The following is a 26,725-nucleotide window of genomic DNA, read 5'->3' as shown; positions in this document are numbered from 1 at the left end:
CATATGTATAAAAGGAGAGATCAGTGTTGATGAAGAAATTGCATGTCACAAGTTTGCATTTGCTTCCCCAAATGTGGCTTGGTCTCTGTATATGCTTTGGGCTTTTGATTACTCTTGTTTGTTCCTCCAAGCACAATAGTTATTATTGTACCGTGTTATTTTTTTCCAAGAGCTTCCCCACGAGCCCCACACCTGCTTATCATGCGGCAGGGCTCCTGCTCCACTGCCATGCCCATTGTGCTGTAGCTGCCTCGAGGCACGTCCTGCCACCATTGGCGCAGCAGCCATGAGGCGTGACACACCATCGTGAGGCCTGCCACGCTGCAGCCACCGCCATGAGGTGCATCCCATTCCCCTTGGCGCCGGTGCCGCATGCTGTGACATGCCTCACGGTGGTGGCAGCCACACCATGATGTACCTCGCAACAGTAGCAACAGTGTGACATGCCTCGTGGCGGTGGGATACACCTGGCGGCAGCAGCAATAATGGTGGCAGGATACGCCTCGCAGCAGTGACAACAGCAGCAGGACGTGCCTCCCGCCGGCGACTGCACTGTAGCGGACCTCCTGCCAGCGAGACACCTCGGGGTGGCAATGGTGGTGGCATGCACCTCGCAGGGCCGGCAACGGCAGCACGATGTGCCTTGCGGCGGCGTCAACACCAGAAACCCTGCAGCATGGTAAGCAGGTGTGGGACGCATGGGGAAGTTCCCCCCTCCCCCCGCCTCACCCACAAACACCTAGGCTAGTTGAAGACAGCTTTGTATATGGTGAACACCCAGTTGTATGGGTTAGCGTACCATCACACCAAGCCAAAAAATTGGATGAGTAAGCATGACAGAGGCAACCACAGGCAAGCAAATTCTGTGAATACAGTCAGTATACCACCTAGGAATGAATACAGCACGTTATATTTTTTCTCTTCCAACACTGCTCCTGATTAATTCCTAATAATCTCAAATTTTGGGAGACAATTTCAAAAACACATGCAATCGCATTTTCTCCCTCCCTTCCCCTCAGTAACGAGTTTTTAGCAACCCAGACTTAATCCTCACGTTTGTAGTCCCTGGGTATTAGCATGGCAATAATGATCTGCCATAGCACAGTGTTGTGAGAATTGATGCCTTGTCATATATAGGGTGGATAGAGCACCAAATGGGGAAACGCTAATTGAATCCCCTGAACTTAGGGAGGGAGAAGCTGCAGTATTCCAGCTATACTATCCCAAAGGTGCTTTTTCAAAAAGCATCTGGACTTCGTTTTTTCCTTGAAGACGTTTCGCTTCTCATCCGAGAAGCTTTTTCAGTTCTGAACTGAGGAAGCTTCTTGGACGAGAAGCGAAAGATCTTCAAGAAAAAACAAAGTGCAGTTGCCTTTTGAAAACGCACCTTTGGGATAACCATGTACTCTGAAAGAGTACAGGGAAGAGCAACAAAGATGATTAGGGGACTGGAGGCTAAAACATATAAGGAAAGGTTGCTGGAATTGGGTATGTCTAGTTTAATGAAGAGAAGAACGAGGGGAGATATGATAGCAGTGTTCCAATCTCTCAGGGGCTGCCACAAAGAAGAGGGAGTCAAGCTATTCTCCAAGGCGCCTGAAGGCAGGACAAGAAGCAACGGGTGGAAACTAAGCAAGGAGAGAAGCAACCTAGAACTAAGGAGAAACCTCCTGACAGTTAGAACAATTAACCAGTGGAACAACCTGCCTCCAGAAGCGGTGAATGCGCCAACACTGGAAGTTTTTAAGAAGAGACTGGACAGCCATTTGTCCGAAATGGTATAGGGTTTCCTGCCTGAGCAGGGGGTTGGACTCGATGACCTCCAAGGTCCCTTCCAACTTTATTTATTATTATTATTATTATTATTATTATTATTATTATTATTATTATTATTATTATTATTATTATTATTATTATTATTATTATTATTATTATTATTATTATTATTATTATTATTATTATTATTATTATTAATCTAGATGACTGAGAATCTCATAGATATCCAGCTATATTACATTTCTCATCACCCCTGGCCCCTAGCCGTACGCTGAGGCAAATGGGATTTGGTATCTTCGGAAGGGGGTGGGATTTCTAAATTTGTAATCTTCCCAGAATTGGTGGCGCGAGTTCCACCGGTGAATTTCATTGGAAGGCTCCCTCCGCTTGGGAAGCGCTGGAAAGGGCCGGGCGCGACTTTTTCAAAGCCATCTCCGCCACTTACCGCAAGGTAAAAAGCTTGAGAGGCGTCTGTTTTATCTCTCGGTCGCTCCCTTCCCCACGTTCGCCGCCTCGGACGGAAAGAGGAGGAGGACGCGGGAGCTTTTTTTCTCCTCCCCTCGTCTCCGCCAACAAATGGGATATTCGCGGTAAAGGGCCAGTGGTTCGTTTTGTTTTTGGTATATATATTTTTTTTGGGGGGGGGGGCAGGCGCTTTGTACAGGTGGCCTCGAACGAAGGGGCCGAAGCGGGAGAGGAAGATGCAAGACGCGGCCGCCGCAGCCACGCGCTCGTTGGCCCTGGGATTCCTGCTTCTGGCGGCCGCTCAGCCCTCCAACAGTCGACAGCAGCTGCAAAGACCGAGGTAAAAACTCCCCTACGAGTCCGCCGCTACGGCTGCAGCGCGCGGAAATGCAAGCCAGCCTCGCCTGCCGGCTTCGTTTTGCTTATTTGTCCCGCTTTTTCCCGGGTTTGGCACTGTCCCCGGATTTAACGAGGACGAGCCCACCCCTGTTGCCGCAAGGGCTTATTGTTCGGCAAGGGTCTCCCTCCCGGCTGAACGCCCGAGATGCACAGCAGACTTTAGTACCTCCAGGATTACCGTACTAGCGCCGCTCCCTTTTGCCCGTAACTTTCCTGTGGTTTCTTCTCTGCCCCACCTTAGGACCTCGTCTGTCCTGAGGAGACAACTCACGCCTCCTCCCCCAATCCCGAGTTTCTCCCTGGCGTGCAATTAAAAGAAAAAAAATCTCCTTTATCGTGCAAGGGCAAGATCCAGGGAGAAAGAAGACATTTGCAGCCTAGAGGGTGTGCAGTTTGTCTCTACCCTGCAATTTTAAAATGCATTTGGGGTTTTTGTCTCTGCTGTGAAAACTGAATATTTGATATATTTGAGAAGATGAACAGAGTATTTCTAAACACGTGCAGAATACATACATATTCCTCTTCTAACAACAACAATGAGATGTTTCCAAAGGAGTGTGTGTGAGGAGATTCTAGGGTAAGTGTCCCTGAATTCTTGAGTCCAGTTTCATAAGGATGATTTATTTTGAAAAGGGTTACTATTGTGTTTGTTCTAGAGAAGGAATGGTAATTCATACTTACATGACATCAAGGTTTGTTTCATGTTCATCCAGGCGACTGAGGGGAAACTGGACCATACAGTGGATAGTATCACAGAGTCATGCTGTGGCTAGCCACAGTTCTCCAGCACATATTTGCAGATATACTAGTCTGTCTAAATATACAAATGTATTTGTTGCAAATTGCAATGAACAGATTGTTCATTTGCTATGTACATGGGGAAGGCCATATGATTTAATAAGGAGTTTCAGAGATGCTTTACACTTCTCTTACACAGATGTATGGAAAACATATGTTCATCCTTTTGTCTAAATTATACAAATCAGTTTTGCCTTATGTATGGAAGCCAATGTTGTTAGACATGCATAAGAGCTACCTGGAAAATACATCCCTCAGATCCAATTAGTATGTACTCTTAGGGAATATTCCATTCAATTCTTGTCCTTTTTTTCTTTTCAAAAGACAGCAAGCGTTCTTAATTCAGTGTATATTTCACTTTTCATTTAGAAGCTCAAGGTGGCATAATGTTCCCTCCTCCTGTTTTTCCCCATAATAGCCGTATGTGGTTGGTTGAGTTGAAGGAAAGTGATGGGCCCAAAGTCACTCAGTGTCTCTGTGGCTGGGAACGGGCTGATTTTTGGGTTTCCTTGCTCCTAGTCCAACTCCTTAGCCATTATACCACATTGTGGTTACTAAGTGAAATCTGTCATTAGAAACTAGTGGTGAGATTGTTCCCATAGGACAGTGGTGGCGAACCTATGGCACACGTGCCAGAGGCGGCACTCAGAGCCCTCTCTGTGGGCACGCATGCCGTGCCCCGGAGATGGCGAGGGACTGGCCCCCGCCGCCCTGGCTCCGCCTACCCAGTCTGCCATGACCACCGCGGCCACACCCACCCGGCACCCGGTGATAAATAAGTGGGTTTTAGGTTGCAATTTGGGCACTGGGTCTCTAAAAGTTTCGCCATCACTGCCATAGGGCTTGTTTAAAATTTCTTTCTGCAAGTTCTTGGGAATCCCCTAAGTATACTAGGGTTTCCTTCTTTCTCAACAAGGCTGGGTTACAGTTTTAGTGACATTACCAAGTTCACTTATCAGCAGGATTGGTGTTATTTTTAGTTTTAAGACGATGCATTGAAGTAGCATCACCATTAACATGCTGGTGAGGGTGTGAATACAGGTAGTCCTCTACTTGCAACAGTTCATTTAGTGACTGAAGATACAACGGCACTGAAAAAGTGACTTATGACCCTTTTTCACACTTAACGACCATTGCAGCATCTCCTTGCAATGATAGCCTTCTGCAAGCTTCTGACAAGCAAAATTAATGGGGAAGCCAGATCCACTTAACTATTTTGTTACGAACTTAACAACTGCAGTGATTCATTAGCAAGAAAGGTCGTAAAAATAGGGCAAAACTCACTTAATAACTATCTCATTTTTAGCAACAGAAATTTTGGTCTCAATTGTAGTCCTAAGTCAGGAACTACCTGTAACTCCTTTCTGCAAATTGTAGAATTCCAAGTTGTAGAATGGTTGGTGGGAAATGTTTCCTGGAATTTGATGCTTTTCTATAAAAGGCATATAGTCCCCACACTTAGCAATTTGAAAACTGTCTCTGCTGATCTCTCTTCCCATCTGTATGACAGATGGAAGTAATAGCAAGTGACAACTGGGGTCTGTTTACAGAATCCAGGATGTCCTGACAGGACAGGACTTTCTTTCAGTATACTTCAATTATATGTGTTTCCTCATCTGTTTCCATTTTGGTGCCAAGTTGGCTGCAGTGGTAAAACACATTATTTTAGAGACATGCCTCAGATGAGAAGAACCTGTGACTGAAAAATGCTGCCTGTCCTTCACTACAGAACGGTTCTTGTTCAGGGTCCTAGTCAATCATATCATCCAAATTTAACGTTCCACCACTCTCAATCCTGTTTTTCCTTTAACCATGACTCAGCATCCTACTGGACTTCATTGACACAGAACCAGAGGAATTATGGAATGAACTTTAAAAAGTCATTAAGGATTAATGTGAAAAGAGACTGCCAAAAATGAAGAAAGAAACAAAAGCAAACAGGATGTCAGAACAAATTGGAAATTGATGAGAAGAGAAGCCAAAACCAATGAAGGCAAAAATATCAGAAAGGAACTTAATGAGTTTCATACAACTATTAGCAGAGACCAGAAACAGTAAGCATCTGTAAAGATAATGAAGATGGAAACAGACATGGAAAAATAAGAAAGTCTTCCAAACTTTTTGAAGGAAACAACTGTAGATGTGTGTGTGTGTATGTGTGTATATATGTATATGTGTGTGTGTGTATATATATATGTGTGTGTGTATATGTATACACACACACACACACACACACTGACGCATCAAGTGTATCTACTGTATGTCTGCTTTTTTGTCTACATATTCACGCATGCACAACCATAGCATGTTGAGATAATCGTGACTCAGCAATAATATATTTGTATTTTCCTGATGTGGTTGCTAAGAGTTGAAAATGATTGGATAGCACATAATAATCAATTTAAAGCAACAAAATTGCATTATATTTTAATAGCTAGATAGCTTTAAAATGCTTTTTACAAAGATTCCGTATATTTTGACAGTGGCATATTAGATGCCATCTGTTTTATCTAGACCAGATCATGCTATCTCAAAAATAATTCTTCTTTGTTTTCCAGGGCTTTCAAATGCGGTGGTATTCTAACTGGAGTATCAGGGTTTATTGGAAGTGAAGGATTCCCAGGGGTCTACCCTCCAAACAGCAAATGTACCTGGAAAATCACAGTAAGAAAGCTTGATATGACAACTCCTCCCCCACAAAGAATAATATGCATGCTTACTGTTGATGGTTTCAATTATGTGATGAGTGTCTATAATGATACCTTAATATCATATGTAGCAACCCAAGTAGGACATTTGATATTTAATATAAATTAAATCACTTGTAGATGGGTCATAGTGGTGTTCTTTTATGTAGATGAAAGCTTAGCTGTTCATTTCAATAGACTTTGAACTCTTGCTCTAAACCAAAACCTGTTTGAAATATATATGACTTAATGTGATGGCCATGTTTATGCAAAATGTTTAAAAATTCCAGGGTTTCCATAATGTGCTGAAAGCTAACTATCCACATTGAAGTATTTTAATGTTTTTTTGAACCCAGACTGTAAGTTCCCTTTTTGCCATGTTTGAAACCTTAGAAGGAAAAGTTTTTGTGTGTTATTGGAAAGGTAATAATAGATTGAAGACTACATTTATGGATATTACATGAAGGAAGGTAATGCCTTCTCTGCTGAGAATTCACATGAAAAAAAATGTATACATGTTCCCCCTTAACATTTTAAAAAAAATACAATATGCAACATGCAAGATAAAGATGAGACTAGAAGCACAATAATATTTTAGAACAAAACAGAATGGATACATACCATGTTCATTCTTTTACACTTTAGTAAAATTTGATAAAATTTAACAGCTGTTGTCAAACATTTACTACACTTTTAAAAATGCTTGTTTGAATTGGGCTTCATAGACAGTTCCATGGAATAAAGAAAACTAGGTGTGTTTAGCCCAACGTTGATTTACTCTCCATAGCACCTAACAGTAGGACAAGAAGCAGTGGGTGGAAGCTCATCAGAGGGAGATCCAACCTGGAAATAAGGAGGAATTTCCTGACGATGAGAACAATTAATGGAACAGCTTGCCTCCCAGAATTGTGGGTGCTCCATCACTGGAGATTTTCAATAAAATATTGGACAACAGTTGGTCAGGGTGTTGGACTAGAAGACCTCTAAGGTTCCTTCCAGCCCTATGGATTCTATGAATGTCTACTTTTGTGTAAAAAAAGAATCTTCCACATGTAAGATTTTAAGAAATAATCCAGAAATGATCTTCTGGAATTTAACTTCGCTTTATAGCACATGTATTGCCATAAAACCAAAGTTTGTGCCACATGTCTTAGGACATTTTTTTAATATCTCTATTATTTTTACAAATAATTCAAGATGGCAAATATATCCAGTACACTTTCCCCCTTCTATTTCCCCACCCAAGATCACCCAGCTGGCTTTCATGGCTAAGGTGGGACTAGAATTCACAGCTACCAGTTTTCCAGCCTTGTGCCTTAATCACTAGACCAAATTGGCTCTTGGTTAACTGAAAGATGTAGGACCTACCGAGTTAATCGTGTTTGTACGCATTGGGTTTATTCTCCATAGCACCTAACGGCAGGACAAGAAGTAAATCTTAGAAAAGCATTTTATTAGGCCATAATAAAAAGAAAAAAGATGGGGACCTAGAAACAAAATTGAAGAAACATGCCTTCCTAGATATCAAACAAGATAAATCCTTTGTTTTGGGGCACTAAGCAGTCCCTGGAATCCCCAAAAGTCCTGTTGAATCACATTGTGTTAGTTTTGTGCCTTATTTGATGATACCACAAGCACTACACTCATTGGAGCCTTACTCTAAAGTTACTATAAACTGGATTTCTGTAAAGCCACTGCGTAAGGCTTAATTTTGGCTGAGTTGCTCATACTAATTGTGGTCACCAATAATGGCAGCATGGTTTACACTCAGAGATCCTGCATGACAGCTTCTAGTAGGCTGAAGCAGTTCTGTTAACTCTCTCATTACATAAAAATGGAGACCAAGGTGCCTTGTCAAATTGTTACTCGATACATCTGATGCACATATAAATAAGCTATCTACCAGGCACATTACAAGATAAATTGGTAAATTGGGACATGGGTCTTACAAGATAGCATCTTGATAGAGGAGCAAGAAGGTTTCAGAGAAGGACAATCAATCAGTGCTTGGTTCTCCACCATTTAGTGGAGAGATGCATTTCTTAGCCTTGGGGCAAGTACTGTATTGCTACTATCAGTTTAAGACAGCTTTCATTTCCATTCCCAGAAACAGGCTCTGGGAGACATTGGCTGTTGGCTCTATTGCCTGGAATCTCCTCTCCTACTCATGAAACTGTACATAATTTAGTGCATTTGGTAGCTTTTTTTTCTCACGTCTAGTTGCTATTCCAAACGATGCTTCTTGGTATCTACCCTGTTCAGTATGTTTTCAGTCTTTGCTCAAAGTACAACATTATATTATTTTTAATGCATTGTTGTTGTATATTTAATGTTACCCTATGGTAGGATCATTGGCCAATAAATTAATAATAAATAAATATAAATAAAAAAACTGATGTAACTTTATAATTGCAGGAGTAATTGAATAGCAGGAATTTAATACTAAATAGGGTTAAGATTTCTGTGATTGACGTAACAGTGAAGTTGACTGTTATTTTGTTATTCTGAATAACAAGATAGTACATTACAGCCAAATGCTCTTTCTTTTATTTCTCTTCATATTTTTTTCTAACTATAGAATCCGGTCATTCAGCACGTTGTATTATAGGCTTGACACAATCCACAAGTATAGTACTCCCTGAACTGTTTTTCTTACCATCTCTTATATAGCTATTTGTAGAGTGCAAAATACAAGGCATCACATACCAATGGTTTTAAAACATTCTCTTGTCAGTCCTCAGTGATTTAGGAAAAATGGAAGAATACTTAATCTACTCACAGAGCCTTTAAGAATATAACATAATAATATTCAAGTCTTCAAATAGTCAATTTTAGTATAAGCAGTATCTATTACAATTACAACATACAAATATGTTTTGAATTACAATTACAACATACAAATATGTTTTGAAAAGTCTTCCTAAGTAATTGAGTTTAATTTTTAACTAGAAAAAGCCTAAACTGTTAAGCGTTGTCTAACATGGTGTGTAGAAAAGAGGTTGAAAATAATGGAGCTTTGTTCTATTTGTTTTTAACTTTTTAAAATACATTTGTGAAAGTAATTCCATGAAGAACAATGAGTGACATAAGGATTTGTAACCTATAAAAGGGGGGAAAAACACAAAGAGAGTTATTATCCAGTCTGGCATTTATGTGCTCATATGGAGACATCAAAGCTGGAGCAGAGGAGTTGAAAGGAGATGAGAATTATTAATATCAAGGACACAGAATATAAAACATTAATGTGATCTCTGAACTGAGACATTATCCTCTTTATGCAAATAATGCAGAATCAGATTCTGAGTAGATGAATTAAATATCTAAAAAATAAGTTTAGTTTCTGATGATTTAACTTGCTAAGCCAAATGGAAATATTTCTTTTCCTTATGAGATAGCAGTATCGATAAATATTTATGTCAGAAAATATTACCATAAAAATTAATAGAATTTTACCCATATTCACAAGAATAAATGTTATATAGTATATGGTGAGTAATTTTAATTTTGGAGGCCAGCCTGTACTATCCATGAAAATTATCAATTGAAAAAGTGAGTCATGATCAGTTTTTTGGCAAAATATTCCATTCCTTGAAATGGTTGCTCCTCCTCCTGGTTCTGTGTAATTAATTGAAAACAAAGCTGAGTGTAGCTGAAAGGGATTTTTTTTAAAAAAAGAAACCTTTGGAATATATGCCTTGCAGTGCTGAAGAACTCTGAATGGATTGCTGTATGTGCTACTGTCCCTTTATGTTCAAACGGGTGCCTGCAAGGGGGATCATAAAAGTCAAGATAGCGGCTATAATTATGCATTCAAAATCTCACCATATTTTATAGGCCTCACAACACACATAAACAGAGTGAGGCTTCCATCACATGGTTGGGTCCACCAGGTTGACCTTTTTGTTATCCTGGTAGGTACCCCTGTGTTCCAAATATTTTCTATTTCTTTTCCTTAGAAAAGATGTAAAGAGTAGTTTTATTTATTTAATTTAATTTAATTTAAAACCCTTACCCATAACTTTTGGACCAACATTATTCCTTTATATACCTTTGCAAAGTTGAATCAAACCATTGTCTGTTTCTCTTTTTTCTATTGCTTGTATGGGCTTCTTCCTTTAATGAGGAGCCTTTCTTGCTCAAGTAGATTTTCAATATTTGGGCAAACCACTGGCAAAAGCAGCAGTCACAAGATGACAGTCAGCCATAGTAATTAGCCATGCAACAGTCATATCTTGGTAGGTATGACTGCTCCTGCCTACTCGAATAAAAGTTTTTTTTTCCCCAAAAAAATGGATGAAGCAGTTTTACAGAAGTGGTTATGAAGGTAAGGACAGTTAGTAATCCTAAGAATAGGCAGCCCTACAACAACAAGAGAAATTCTGCTCTATTGAGCTGCCGCGCTATCAGCCCCCTCTACCACAAAGATCCTGCAGGAGAAGGGCAGTATGGACCACCATGGGATCTGGCAGGGTGAGAGCTGTGAACCATAAACACAAAGCTTTCGCTGGGTCTCTGCATAACAGATACAGTGCCCTTGCTGATCTTAATAGGGACACTAAGGAGACAGGTCAAGGTAGTTGTGATGATGATAACTCAAATAAGCAGGGGATTGTGGTTCGAGATTAAGAACTTGTTTTGGACAGGGGAAAGTGTGAATCGGGTATTACACAGACATCAGTCATGCAAGAAGAGCAAGGCATCCCAAAAGAGAAGTCACCTTCTAGTTGGTGATTCAATTATAAGGGATGTAAATTTAGGAAAGGTTACAGAGGTTTCAAAAGAGGTCGGGTGTCTTCCAGGTGCTACTGCCAGTAGGAGACAATAAGCGTATTTTTAAAATAGTCAATGCCAGCAAGGATTGTGATCGGGATGCTGTTGTACATCTTGGCACTAATGATCTATCCCAAAAAGATACACTCTGTGCAGAATGATTTCCAGAGCTTGGGGCAGGAACTTAGCAGGATAGGCTGTAGGCTTTTTCAGAGGTTTTACCAGTCTATAAGGAACAAAATGGAAAAGGCCAGTGTATAGCAGAATTCAATATGTGGCTAAAAGAGTGGTGTAAAAGGGAAGGCTTTGGTTATATTAGTCACAATGTCTGCAGCTGGTCCAATGAAAAAGTGTACAAAAGAGATGGCTTGCATCCATCAAAGAAAGGGATTGAGTTACTCAGCAATAAATTCACAGATTTTCTGAAGAAATATATAAACTGAACAACAGGGACAGTGAGTTAATTGATACAGAACATTCCTGTCCCTGGCAATCTAAAAATTATAGGGTTATCAGTGCATGTAACATAGAGATGTGTGGATAAGAATATCAACCTAGCTGTCAAGCAAAATCAAGCTTTTAAAAGTGAGTGTCACACCAAGTGCACTAATCAAACAGGTGGTAAGAAAATAGGGGAACTCAGGCATCACACAGGTTATGTAGAAAGTAAACACAGGGTCAGTCATAAAGAAATGTCTATACACCAACACACAGAGTATAAGCAATAAACAGGGTGAACTAGAAATTCAGGTAAATGAGGACAGATATGATATTGTTGCCATTATGGAAACTTGGTGGGATGAAACCCACAAATGGAACACACAGCTAGAGGGATTTAAATTATTTAAAAGAAACAGAACAAATAAAAGAGGAGGCAGATTGCTCTCTATATAAGATAACACCAAAGATGTTGAGACTCTAGAAAGAGTACAGAGAAGAGCAACAAAGATGATTAGGGGACTGGAGGCTAAAACATATAAGGAACGATTGCTGAAATTGGTTATGTCTGATTAATGAAGAGAAGGATGAGAAGGGACATGATAGCTGTATTCCAATATCTCAGGGGTTGCCACAAAGAAGAGGGAGTCAAGCTATTGTCAAAAGCACCTGAAGGCAAGACAAGAAGCAATGGATGGAAACTAACCAAAGAGAGAAGCAACCTAGAACTTCCTGACAGTTAGAACAATTAATCAGTGGAACAACCTGCTTCCAGAAGCTGTGAATGCTCCAACACTGGAAGTTTTTAAAGAAGAGACTGGACAGCCATTTGTCTGAAATGGTATAGGGTTTCCTGCCTGAGTAGGGGGTTGGACTAGATGACCTCCAAGGTCCCTTCCAACTTTATTATTATTGTTATTGTTGTTATTGTTATCATTATCATTATCAAATTAAGCTGGACACAAGATTGCTCCTGGCTGGTATGAAAGTTTTTTTTATTGTTATTTTGGAAAAAAATAGGCGCTCTTCAAACATTTGTGCTTGCCTTTGCCAGATAAGGAGTATTGTGATTTTCTGTATGTAAAGATTGACCAATAGCATCAACATCATCATCAATTTGTCTGTGAGATTTATATCCTGTTTCTTACTGAGTGCCTTTCCAACTATGGAGTATTAAGTCAATTTTCTTGGGGTCCATGTTTTCTCCCCTTCTCTGGAAGCTCACAATTAAATGATGTATTAAAATCTTATAGTGATATATTTGCAGTTTTCAGGATTTGACCAGTCTGAATAAAGCATGCTTTCCTTGCTTTCCCATGCCTTGCTCACAGTATAATACTGCAAAACTTCCTTTTCCCTCCCTTTATTTTTGAAACCATTTATGTTACAATGTAGCAATATTGCTGCTTCGTTTCACTTATGTGTGTGCATGTATATGTATAAATTTCTGTGTATGTGTGCATGTGTATGTATACATTTTATTATAATTTCAAGATAAAAGGAAAAATGATGCTATTACAAGTAAACATTTAAATATGGTAACAAAGGAAAAGAGAAAAAAAACCCAATATAAGCAGTAAAGTATGGGTGGATATAGTCTAATACACTTTTGCAGTTAACTGTACAGGTAGTCCTCGACTTATGACCACAATTGACCCCAAAATTTATCTTGCTAAATAAGAAAATTGTTAAGTGAGTTTGCCCCATTTTATGACTTTTCTTGCTACAGTTGTTAAGTAAATCACTGTAGTTGTTAATAACACGATTATTAAGTGAATATGGCTTCTACCCTTGACTTTGCTTGTCATAAGGTTGCAAAAAGTGATTACGTGACCCTGGAACACTGCAACCTTCATAGATAAGAACCACTTGTCAAGCATCCAAATGTAAATCACATGACCATGGGCATGCTACAATGGTCATAAGTGTGAAAAATGATCATAAGTTACTTTTTTCAGTGGCATTGTAACTTTGAACAGTCATTAAACGAACTGTTGTAAGTCAAGGACTAGTATAAGACATTTCATATCCAATTTCTTGGTGAAACATAAATCTGTTGAACTGTAAAAAAATATTTAATTAGCAAAATTGGAATCAATCTGAGGAAAAAGAAAAGCTATAAATAATAAACACTTTGTTAAAAGTATATTGTAAAATACAGTGGTGCCTTGATACTCAACTGCTTCAAAACTTGTCAAATTTGGTACTCAACTCATTTTGGCACGAAACTATTGTTCTGGTGCTGATCGTTTGTTTGGCACTTGATGCACTGAAAAGGCAGTGGGGGACAACCACAGAAGGCAGACAGGAAGTTGGTCGTGCTGGGAAGGTCCCTGGAAAAGGAAGCAGAGGACAGCCTCAGAGGACAGAGGAAGTCGGTCATGCTGGGAAGGTCACTGACATAGGAAAAGGGATAGATAGGAAGTCCTGTGTAGACAAAAAAAAAGGGTCATGTGGTAAGTCACATGGTTTGTTTGGTACTCATCCTAGTACTTGTGGCACCTCCCAGAACCAATTAAGGGGGAGTACCAAGGTACCACTTTACTAGAAAAAAGCCACAGGACTTTGTTTTTATATATGACAAGTGCAGTAAACTTATTATATGCTCATAAGTGAAAACGTTTGACACTATCCACAATGGAGGAATGGTAAGATGATGGAGCTTGCAGAGGTAGCTAAATTAACTCTTGTCCTAGATCAAGGAAACAACACATCAACATTTATGAATGACTGGAAATTATAGATTTTTTGCATGAAACAGACAAAAATATGCTTATGATTTGTGGTTTGTTGATTAGAGAAAAAAATGGGTAATAGAAAAAAGTGAGCTTTTTTGTAATCATAGATTAAGAGATAAATTTGTAATTATATTTGCTATAGAGGAAATCAGAAACTTTGTTTCTTTTTATACTTTCCAAGTGTACTTTTCTTTATTCTATCTTGTATTATATTCCTGTTTTCTCTTCTTTATCCTCAATTGGAAAGATTGAGGACGATGCTATTTGTACTCTTGGTTCCTTCACATTTCTGCCCAGGGCCTTGTAGGATCCAAGAATTCTTCTGGTTATATCATTCATCTTAGATGGATCGAAAGAAAATGGATAATTGTTGATGGGTTTGAATAGACTTGGTAACCTCTCCATCATATCCTAGATATAGGCCCAAGATAGGCAATATGCTTCCTGCAGCATCATGTCATGTCTATTCCTTTCAAAGGGGAAATCACCCATCGTTTCAAGACTCCTCTTCTTTCTCAGAGAGGCTCTTTGATTTCTTCCAGCCCAGGAGGCCCAACTGTTTTCTACAATGTTCTGTGTCATTGTAGAGGACAAAAGAGAGATCCTGGCAGAAACACGCTGGCACACTCTTTATGTCCTGGGCAATGATACTTTCAGAAGCAGCTCAGGCAAATGCCATACACTGGATATAAAAAGGAGGAGAGATATAGCACAGATTTCCAAGATTCTGTCTTACAGCCAATCTCAATAAAGAGAGTTTCTGGTTTTCCTATGCAGTAGATTTCCTGATTGGGTCTATCTAGTGAAGCTGACAGGCATGATTTTGTAAGGTTGATTGCCTTAGAAGAGGCTGGCACTGTTCCAAGTTCCATTGGCATCAAGCCTCTAATGTTTTTGCTTCCTTGGGACACATTTTTGCATGCAATTTGCCTCTGCCAAAGGTTTTGTTTTGCTTTGCTTTGCTTTGCTTTTAATTTTCTCTGGTGTTATGTTCACTTCTCTGCCCTTCCTTGAAAGCTTTAGCTTCCTGTCCAGGAACCTCTTGTCCTTCTTGAAGCATTTCAGTGTAGCAATTTGTTCAGTTTAAATTATATTTCATCCTTAAATTTATCCAAAGTAGCTATGATTTGTGATTAACAAATGGTAATGCTTTGAATATGGCTTATGCATATCAATTGTTTGTTGTTGTAATGCCAAAACCCACTCTCTTCCCTTAATCCTACTTTGTTTCCTTATATTGCCCAGGTCTTTCATCTTGCTTGAAGTATGCAAGGCAAGTTGAAAATAAAATTCTTGATATGGCTAAGCAACTTTTCCGGTGCTTTTCTCATCCCTTGCCCTCTTTTTTTCTCCCTTCCCCCTTTTTAGCACAATAAAACTTCAATAATGTTTTATAAATTGGAAAGGGGAGGTAACAAAATTTCTACAGAAAACAAAGAGTTTGATGAAGACTGCTGCATGAGGAGGCTTGAGAAAGTGGTGTCTGTTTTATAACAGATAATGCTTAAAATGCAATATAAAAATAGCTTCTATATCTTAAAGCAGTTAATAAAAAAGGTTATTCAGCTCTGGTATCTTTTTTTCCTCCCTACAGGTTCCTGAAGGGAAAGTTGTTGTTCTTTCTTTTAGATTCATAGACTTGGAAAGCGATAATTTATGTCGATATGATTTTGTGGATGTATATAATGGCCATGCCAACGGGCAGCGTCTTGGCCGGTTCTGTGGCACTTTCAGACCTGGTGCTCTCGTGGCCAATAGCAATAAGATGTTGGTGCAAATGATTTCAGATGCCAATACAGCTGGAAATGGCTTTGTTGCAAAGTATTCTGCAGCAGAGCCACACGAAAGAGGTATTTTTCAAGTTTTTAAAGCTAAAATCTTCTGATCTATACTGTATTTTCTTGGCAGATTTAGAAATTTTAAAATCATGTTAGAATTAGTCTATTTGCATAGGATAAGATTTTGCTGAAATTATATTTTTCTAAGTGTGTGTATGGGGAGGCAAAGCAACAGCAATTACAAATATATTCCAAGTTCTTTCAATTTTATAAGTCTTTAAAAGGGGAAATTAAGCTTGCGATATTCACCAAGCCTCTCCTGAATTTTTTTCAAAAGGGAGTGAAAATGTGGCATCTTCAGAATGACAGAATATAATTTCTCAAAATTGACTAGATATCTAAAATCCAATCCTTTGTATCTGGAGTTATAGTCTTTTTTCCATAGTAGGAAGAACAATAGCATGTTTATTCATGTACTTTTATCACTTAAAATTATACATGGAAGCTCATGATTTTTAGATTAAAAATACGAATTCAGTTTTTAATTGTTTAGATCCTTGCTAAAAGGAAACTATATTTTTATATTTAAACTTCCTGAGTACAGGAAAATGAATAACTTCAAAGGAGTATTAATAGAGCCCTGACTCCATCAGACATTATCCACCCTTCAACCCAAAAGTCCAATAATAAATGTGGTCTCTGGTGACAGAAGGTGGAGCATAGCTACAGTTTCTGCTTTAAAATATACTTCACGTTAAAGAAAAAAAATGTTAAAAAATTAATAGATTAAAAGACCATACTCTTCATATAAAGATTTAATAATGAATTGATAATGAATTGATTCTAAGAGTTTTGTTGAAACTTGGTGGCTTTTCTACAATTACAGTTATAGAATAATGTAATTGCAGTACATTATTTACTAATGTAATAGGCTTAGATGTACAGTAGATTGCCATGGACTTCATTTGACAGTTGAGCAACTCTGCTATGTGAAACTATTTTATATTAGCTATGTATTTTGTATTTTTAGGAGATCAATACTGTGGTGGACGACTAGATAAATCTACCGGATCTTTTAAAACTCCTAACTGGCCTGATCGTGATTACCCAGCAGGAGTGACCTGTTCCTGGCATATTGTGGCTCCAAAGAACCAGGTGAGCTGTGTTTAAAAAAAAAAAAAGCTAGTTTGATCTAGTGTTAAGGCACCAGTCTAGAAAGCAGGAAGCTGTGAGTTCTAGTCCCACTTTAAGCATGAAAACCGACTAGATAAGTTTGGACCAGTCACTCTCACTCAGTCCAATTCACTTCTCAGGATTGTTATTGTGGGAAAATATATATATTGGAGCTTGTTATTGAGTGAAGAGATCATTTCTCTTCACTCAATGCAGTCCAAGCAAGCCAAAAGGTTGGACACCCTTGGTTTAGAGCATGGGTGTCAAACTCGATCGCGTGACACATGATGTATCGTGACATATTGCAATGTTTTTTGCCTTTGCGGAGCCAGGGGTGGGCATGGCTTGCATGTGACACATCCAGCCTGCAGGCTGCCAGTTTGACACCCTTGGTTTAGAGCATCCATAGCTTCTCTTAAGTGCTTCCTATCAACGGCCTTTTATCCCAGTCCAATTTACAATAAAGGCCTCTAACAAGCAGTAGGAGTAACCATGGGGAACAGGAGGAAGAGTTGCAATCAAGACAATGGTTTGATAAAAGAAATTTGAGTTTGAAGCAGAAATGTAACTTGAGAAAGAGGCTCAGATTTGACTCTCCCTAGTTCTCACAGTGAGGTGGGGATGGGGCAGGAAGCATATTCAGACCTGCAAGACTCAGTTACTGTAACCTTATAATAAAAGTAATATGAACATTCATAACTGGTTCCTAAGTTGGTCTGTCTTGAAGGGTTGACCCAACTTCTGGTATAGTTTGTAAGTTACTATTAATTTATCCAATTAGAAGATGTGGCTGCTTGCCTTCACAAAACGTAATTGTTATAACAAGCTAGTAACTCTGTTCTTCGATTATAAGGTCATTGTACAGTATACAATGTTGGCTACAGTGTCGATGTAGTAAAATATTAATGTTAATAACTGACATCACACACCTAGTAACTGCATTGATGCCCAAAAGATCTACAATTCTTGAGCACTTCAACAAACCAAACATTGAAGATGTAGCCAGGAAGAACATATGCAACTTTGAGAAATAGCAATCATTTAAGTTATGTTGCTAATCCAGTGAGCCATCTCTAGAATAGGTAATGGAACAAGTCCAATCCATGTGGATTAATATTCTGATTTCTGAAATGCATCTTCAACAGCTTTCAGGTTTGCCAACAATGCATTAATTGTAACTGAGTTTAGCCACTTTGCTGCTGATTGTCCTCTTCGTCTCTTTCCTTCTACCTTTCCCAGTGTTGGATCCAGAGAGCTGGATCTTCACATAATGAGTCCAAAGTCAGATAATTTGAGCCTGGTCATTTGTTTCTCAAGTGAGAACTGTGGGTTGATTTGTTCAAGTGCACTGATGATTTTACCTGGTATAATGAAATGTCTGTATGAAAAATAACCAAGCTTAGAGAGCACTAAGAACTCCATAGTTCAAACCTGAGCTACAGTTATTCTCTTCTATTGATATATTTTATTATATTTAATTTTAGTCTCTATTCGCTATGCTCTTTGACTTTTACATATACATTGTCCTCTTTAATGTCTCCAATTTTGGCATTCTAGCCTCCACAAGGAACACATCTTGCTTGCACACTCTGTGACTTTCTGATATTTGGTGACCAATGATATTTGGTCAATGATTGTATTGCAGCCAAGTACTGTTTTTGCTATACTGTTTCTAACTATAAAAGCAATACTGTTTTTTTTTTCATGTCCTGAATAAAGAACAGTGTAATTGTCTGATTGAAAGTGTCCCATCTGAGTTTATCTCATTTCGCTGATGCCTAAGTTATCAATTTGCAGTCGTTTCACTTCATCTTTCATTATGTTGAGCTTTCCTATATTTATATATTTGTTAGATTCCATATTCCTACTGTATTTCTATCTTTGTAGCTTCAGATTTTTATCCTACATCAGCAACTAAAGCCTTTAATCTAGCTACTTCATAAACACCAATAGTATTCTGAAAGATCCTTAATTCTTCCTCCATATTGAGTGTCATCTAACCTGAGGGGCCTATTATCTGGCATTATATCATCAATCATTTTGTATTTTCTGTCCCAGTGATTTTCTTGGTCAAAATGCAGGAGTGGTTTACCATTGCCTTCTCCTGTGCAATCTGAATTGATAACTTTACAAATGGACAGCCATTTGTCCAAAATGGTATAGGGTTTCCTGCCTGAGCAGGGGGTTGGACTAGATGACCTCCAAGGTTCCTTCCAACTTTATTATTATTATTATTATTATTATTATTATTATTATTATTATTATTATTATTATTATTATTATTATTATTAACCGTTGTCTCTAAATTGATCATCTGCCTCTGGCATCTTCCTGTGTCACTGCTGACCAATATAAGGTGCCTGCCTAAAAATAACTTAAGCAGTCTTTCATGTTTGAATAGAAATGCAGATTAATGACTAAGACAGATACAAAGCTAAATAATAGCTTTGAGATAAAATAATATTTTCCAGTACAGCCACAAACTTATAAAAAGGTTCCATTTATTTATATAACCACATATCAGGGAAAACATATCAGATTTACTTCTATTCAGTTCATATTAAATATATGCCAGTAGAGGAAGGTGATTCCAGGACCTATTTAGTTTTATCCTGCACCAAATGTTTTAATTTTTTTTCTACAGATTTTATGGTTAAAATGATTAAAACAAAGGTAACACAATGTAGATTTAAAATCCTTGTGGCTTAACAATGGCTTAAAATGATATAGGTCAGAATATATTTAGATTTCAAAGAGATTTTCATACTAATAATAAATTAGCAAGTGTTTTAACAGGTCAATCATTATCTTGCAGGTCATAGAATTAAAGTTTGAAAAATTTGATGTGGAGAGAGATAACTATTGCAGGTATGACTATGTGACAGTGTTTAACGGTGGCAAGATTAATGATGCCAGGAGAATTGGGAAATACTGCGGAGACAGCCCACCAGCGTAAGTAAGCTCATTGGCTAAATACCTTTTAGCAAATGCCACAAGAGGGATGGAACAAAGTGATGGGTAGTTATATATTTTTTTATGGAAAGTCTGTTAGAGCCCAGTTATCTATTCAATAACTTTCCAAATTTAGACATTAAAACTGATTTTCTCTTTCTTAAAAGTTACTGTAGCTTCAATTTTGATCAATAGAGTATTGTTTCATTACAATACTGATGACTCACATTAATTAGAAATAATCCTGTGCTATTTTTCAATAGTCTAAATGTGCAAGTTTAATAAGATTAAAAATAACAGATAACCACCATGATGTATATAAGTGTATGATAAAAGTACAACAGAAGCAATGGGAAGAAAATGTGCTGCTAGTATCATGCTATCTTCTATACCACCCCCCCCCAAAAAAAAATATCTTAATTTTGGACCTCAGTGTTCAAAAAGATAGATACCAAATTCTGCTACTGCAAGCTCACCTGTACTCTAAAATGCACATCTAAATATTTTTATTGTTTATCCCATATTACTCAGTGAAGAGCTTTCACAGTGATACAATTTGATACCGTGTCTTTAGTGGCCCTTACAGATAGATATCACAATATTTCTTATCCAGGATCACCTCTGCAAGTGCTCAGAAATGCTTGAATCTGTGGTGCACAAGTTATTAAGCTGATATCATACTGCCCTTGTGATCTTACATGCCACAGTCTACCAGTATAGAATTGTTGCTGTACTGAAACATCCAAGATCACAGAATTCTAGTTGTGGCTATGGCTATGCAAGTTTACTCAACAACTAGCTGTGCCCAGGTTCTTTCCTATTTATTCCTCTTCCACATCTCCCTTCATCTCCCTGTTGCTCCCATCAGTTTTGATATTGTTAATAACACTTTATTCCAACTGAGCTTGTCCTAAACATTATGTTGGCTACATTGGAATAGAAAAGGAAGGTTCCAGGTTTGAAAGCTAATGCTGAATTTAGACTCAGTTACATGAGTCCAAGTGTGAATTTCATTCTTCACCTCTTCATTTACATTTTTTCTTGATCACTATAGATATATTACCACAGAGACAGAGGTACTTGAAATACTAGTAGAGTATTTCTGAATTAACTATAGAACATGCTCTAAATGATAAACACATGCTGAAAATTTGCATTTTTGAACACTTCCACTTTCTGTATATGGATCCATAAGTACTTTTTAGCAGTTTGTCTTCTTCCACTGTTATTGTTTTCCTAAGGGCTAAAGTAAGATTTGTAGATAGATTTATTTAGGAATTGTGAAGCTTATTTTTCTATCAAAGTAAATGTTTATATTCCATGTGGAAATTCAGTTTCATTCAAAATATTTATATGTGCAGGATATTTATTTACTATGGTCTGCAGAGTTATTAATGATAAAAACATTATTCTCTTTTAGGCCTATTATATCTGAAAAAAATGAGTTGCTTATTCAATTTTTGTCTGATTTAAGTTTAACTGCTGATGGATTTATTGGTCATTATAAATTCAGACCCAAAAAATTACCAACAACCACAGCACCAATCACCACCACAACTCTTCCTACTATCACAGGTGAGTATGGGGCCTTCATTTAAATCCGATAAAGAAATAACATTCAAGCTATATTGTAATGTCATTTTTTTCTTATTTGCTACAAATTTAATGTAACTAAGTGACAAAAAATAATTGTTTTGATTAAATAGAGGTGACAGAAATACCACATATGGGTATTGCTTGTCTGAAAAAATAATATATGTCCATACTTAGAAAAGTAGACGTATATTTGCTAATTCATCAGCTCTTAGAATTGTTAAGGACAGAGATTTTATTCTTCATTCAAGAGCAAACTTTTTTCTCCATAATACCTCTGCTATAATCCTGATCATAACGATGAGAAACGTCTGGATTCATAAAAAACAAATTAGAATATTTTTGCCAATTAGATGTTGTACATTCTTTCAGAATTGAATCTAGGTACATCATCTGTGCTACATGAATTCAGGCACTACTATTCTACATAATTGTAATTCATACAGAGCTAGTATATAGAACATTGATTTATTAAAACTTGGCTTGTTTAGATTGTTTGGAGTTTTGCTTTTGAGTGACTTTTTTTTCTGTAACCGAACATAAAAAAATACATTTTTAGAAGAGTTCTGAAACACTTAATTTTTCATTTTGGGTCTCTTTGGAAAGCCTTGAAACCTACAGTCAGCCTGTGCCAGCAAAAATGCAAAAGAAGTGGAACTCTTGAGAGCAATTACTGTTCGAGTAACTTTGGTAAGATCAGATTTCTTCTCCCCACCCCCAAAAAAGTGTCTTAGGGATGTATGTTTACAGGAGAGGTTTGGAGCATTTATCTGTAAGCTACCATTAGTGCACAAGGAAATTCTTTCAGCTTATACAACTGTAGCTCCTGCACTGAACTCTATGACTTAGTTATATTCCTTGAGATGTTTGATGAGAAGACTGATTTTTTTGTCAGAAGAGTTTTCCAATCTAAACACAAATGACTGAACAGAAGGAGACTGTTGCTGTATGAACATTTTGATTTAGTGACAACATCAGCATGTTGTCTTCTTGGAAGGCTCTTTGTTTTTTTTTTATTATTCAAAGTGATAAATTCATAATACATACTGCTTTGCTCTTAATTCCTTGCTATCTTCTCAATATGTTTCTTTAATATCATTATAGTTAATGATGTCAAATAAAGGCTCATACCCCCTCTTTTTTCAGTGTAAGTATCATTCCTTTAGCGCAACTGACAAATGCAATTTGTATGCCATGTATTAATCCAGGACAAACAAGTTTATTTATCCAATATCCGTGGTTAAACATGGTACTTAAGCTGCAGTTCTTCCTTTTTACCAAATATATGCAACACCCTTTTGTTTCCATTGTTTTTCCTGTAAATAAAAACTTTATTCCAGTTTATTTATTTATTTATTTATTTATTCATACATTTCTTTACTTATTACATTTTCTATTTATGCTTGTTCACTGCTGAATGGTGGAAAAAAACTGCTTCATTGTTTTGCAAAATTATTGCAATCTATTCCTCCTAAATTGTCCTTTTTAGTAATAACTGGATCTGTTATCACAACCAACATCAGAGGTGGAAGTTTATATGCAACTGTATCAATCATTAATGTATACAAAGAAGGAAATTTAGCAATTCAGCAAGCAGGGAAAAATCTGAGTGCCAAGATTATTGTTGTCTGTAAACAATGTCCTGTTATCAGAAGAGGTAAGTAAACTCAAAGTGGAATTCTGAATTTTTCAAATGACATTTGTCTTTATAGTTTTTATGCCCCTATTTTTCCCAGAAACTATATTTAAGTTGCTCATTCACCGAACAAAATACAAAAACAAATTATTTAAATTAGTAAAAAAGTGAAATGAGTGAGAATATCCAGAAACTGCTTATCTTAATTTTTTTTCAGTTTTTGTATGTATTATATGTTAATAATATAAGTGAGTTGAAACAGGATGATGGCTTAACCCATTTTAGCCCTCAAAAGAATCTGTAGCTCCGTAAACTAAAATAGGCATACATTATTATAAGGCATAGGCATGTTTGTCCAACAATTAAGATTTGAAATGGTTTTGCTTATACTTGTAATTTTTAGACTATGGACTTCTGTTTTAAATAAAACTAGATGTTAAAATCATTTTATTAGCTCTCACAATGTTGAAATGACAATGAAAAGCTAAACATTGAATGAATACTACAAAAATATTTATGTAAAGAATCCCTGCATCAGTAAGTGCAAAATCATACAGGGTTGGTTCTACTTGTGAAGCTGGCCTTGCACAGTTTTTCTCATTCTTCTACAGCAAAGGTCCCAAACCCATGGACCATGGACTGGTACTGATCCGTGGCCTGTTAGGAACCAGGCCACATAGCTGGAGATCAGCAGCGGGCAAGCAACTGAAACCAAAACCATCCACCACTGACTCGTGTCTCCCATGAAACTGGTCCCTGGTGCCAAAAAAGATTGGGAACCACTGTTCTACAGAACAGTCCTTTCCACTAAGCAGAGTCCCTTTATCCTCTGGATATCAATTATAAGAATGTGCGTTACTGGAGGGTTTATCAAGGAGAAGGGGGCAATGAGAATTAAGGAATGGTGAATGAGAATTCATGCTTGCTCATTTGCCATGGTTGAATTTACCAACAAGATATGTACAAGACATGAAGTATTTTTTAGAATGATATTTTCTAAATAGGTACTACAGCTAACTACACTTATCTGATTAGTGGCATAAAGCTATAGTAATGCTACATGGGTGTTTTACAGATAGTCCTTGACTTACAGCCATTCCTTTAGCAACTGATCAAAGTTATGACGTTGCTGAAAAAAATAACTCATGATTGATCCTTGCACTTATGACTGTCACAGCATCTCCAGTCACGTCATTTTGATTCAAGCACTTGGCAACTGGCTCGCATTTACGATGGTTACACTATGCTGGGGTTATTTGATTGCCATTTGCAACCTTTCCAGCTGGCTTCCAACAAGCAAAGACTTTGAGATGTTGAAATTCACTTAACAACCATGTGATTTGCTTAACAAGTGTCAAAAAAGTCGTAGAATCAGGCATGACTCACAGCATGGTTTAGCAATGGAAATTCCAGTCCCAATTGTGGTCATAACATTTTATCAAATGTTATTAAATGAGAGATCATACCAGAAAGCAACTAAGCAATAACTACTGGAAAATATAGCCAAATAAATTTATCTGAAGAAATAGACAAGCTGCTATTTTTAATAGTGAACAAAACATTTGACCAATATTTGCATTTGACCAATATTTTCATGAGTGTACTGATTCCATAGGTTGAGTAACTTGAGTTTTCTAAAGTCCTTGTTTGCATCTGAAGAATTCAGTAGCCAGTTGAGCTATATTATCCTTAGGGCTGTAAAGCAGAATTTATCATTTCCTTCTCTTTCAATAGGTCTAAACTATGTCATCATGGGCCAGATAGAAGAAGATGGCAGAGGTAAACTCCTGCCCAGCAGTTTTACTATGAGTTTCAAGACTAAGAACCAAAAAATCCTGAATGTCTTAAAAAACAGAAGGTGCTGATTTAAGCCTTTTTTAAGCCATCTCTTACCATTTTTTAAAATTTTCTTCATACAGACAAAATTTGCACTTTCCAAATTGGTATATTTTTTGGATTTTATAGTGATATAATCCTAACTGATTTGTTGATCTGTCTTGCAAGTAATCAAAGAAAAAATGTATTTCAAAACTTTCAGCAACTTGAAACAATACATTTCTACTATACTGAANCTTTTTTAAGCCATCTCTTACCATTTTTTAAAATTTTCTTCATACAGACAAAATTTGCACTTTCCAAATTGGTATATTTTTTGGATTTTATAGTGATATAATCCTAACTGATTTGTTGATCTGTCTTGCAAGTAATCAAAGAAAAAATGTATTTCAAAACTTTCAGCAACTTGAAACAATACATTTCTACTATACTGAAACTCTTAATTTATACTAGATTGTTGATGTTACAAGTGCAAAATTTATAATTCATTTTAAAATTCAGTTTCATTATATTATCAATGATAAAAACATTTTTATTAACAAATATTTTTTAAAAAAACTTTTTCAAGCGTATTGCTAATATTTTCTACAGTAGGATTTTGATTCAAAGCCTGCAATAAGAGAAGAAAATCATGTTTGGATCCACTGCATTTACAACTAGGAAACATTCTGGGAAGAGTGAAAAGACTAAAAATCCTAAGACATTACCCAAAGGCCCACAATTATGGTAGTACACAAGAACAAAATTGGTTTTTTTATGATCACTTGATGAATAGAAATTTTCCAAATAGTGGAAAGGATGCTATTATCTTTATACATTGAATCCATAGTTTGATTTTTATCATATTGCTTTAAAGATTTAGTGTGCAGATTTTATTTTTAAAAAATTCTATTCTGGCGTTTCATGGCTCAAGATTGTAGAATGGCTCTAAGCTAAATTTAGAATTATCAGAAGATTCTGATTCAAATATACTTTGGACTCTGAACTTCAGTAGAATCTCGAATAGGATCAGTACAACTTTGCAGGATACTTATTCTTACAGTTTCTGATACATAAGACTAAATCAGTTAAGAAGAACCAATTTGGCCAATGATAATTATTTTGAGATTTGGCAAGTGATTGGCCTATCATATTAAATTTATAGCTCAAAAAGATAACATTAAATGTATAATTCTAATCTCAATACTTTTGAATCTGAATATTCCAAATTCCAGGATGCTTAAACATGTATCATATTATGTTGGACAAAGCAAGATCTTAACTTATCATGTTTTGCTATTTTGCTATTATTTTTAAATGCTATTCTTGAATATCTTGCTTATATAATAGATGCAAATAAAATACATCATTGCCAAAACCTTTGAATTAAGGCAGACTACAATCAGTCCCTGTGGAGTTGGCTCCATAATTCAAAACTATCAAGTGAAATTGTGCCATACTGGATTTGCCATATTGTAAAGTATTTTAATTGACTTCTTTCTATTTTGCTTTTTGAGTAAACTATTCCAGTATTGTACTTTTGAAGAACAATATTGACAATGATTTTTTTTTCTTTACCAGGTTTTGTTTATTTGGTGTTCAACAGATTTTCTGGAAATATTCAGATTATTAGATCCTGAACAAATTGTTAGTAAATTCCCTTTTAAAGGTAATACAAAGTACCAAAATAAAACCATTTACTAGGTT

General features: G+C 36.9%; 1 protein-coding gene across 1 annotated transcript; it reads left to right on the top strand.

Moving 5' to 3' along the window:
- Window positions 1-2,477: 2,477 nt before the first annotated feature.
- Window positions 2,478-25,068, top strand: PCOLCE2 (procollagen C-endopeptidase enhancer 2). Its single transcript, XM_015821875.1, has 9 exons — window positions 2,478-2,581; window positions 5,997-6,102; window positions 15,666-15,921; window positions 16,880-17,004; window positions 19,838-19,974; window positions 21,395-21,549; window positions 22,174-22,257; window positions 23,057-23,224; window positions 24,938-25,068. The coding sequence occupies exons 1-9, from the start codon at window positions 2,478-2,480 to the stop codon at window positions 25,066-25,068; spliced, it is 1,266 nt and encodes a 421-aa protein (XP_015677361.1).
- Window positions 25,069-26,725: the final 1,657 nt, after the last annotated feature.

Source organism: Protobothrops mucrosquamatus, unplaced genomic scaffold, assembly GCF_001527695.2.
Source record: "Protobothrops mucrosquamatus isolate PMUCROS unplaced genomic scaffold, P.Mucros_1.0 scaffold1415, whole genome shotgun sequence".
In the NCBI taxonomy this organism is placed as follows: domain Eukaryota; kingdom Metazoa; phylum Chordata; class Lepidosauria; order Squamata; family Viperidae; genus Protobothrops; species Protobothrops mucrosquamatus.
The sequence above is the reverse complement of the archived record's forward strand: the minus strand, read 5'-3'. Positions and strand labels throughout refer to the sequence as shown.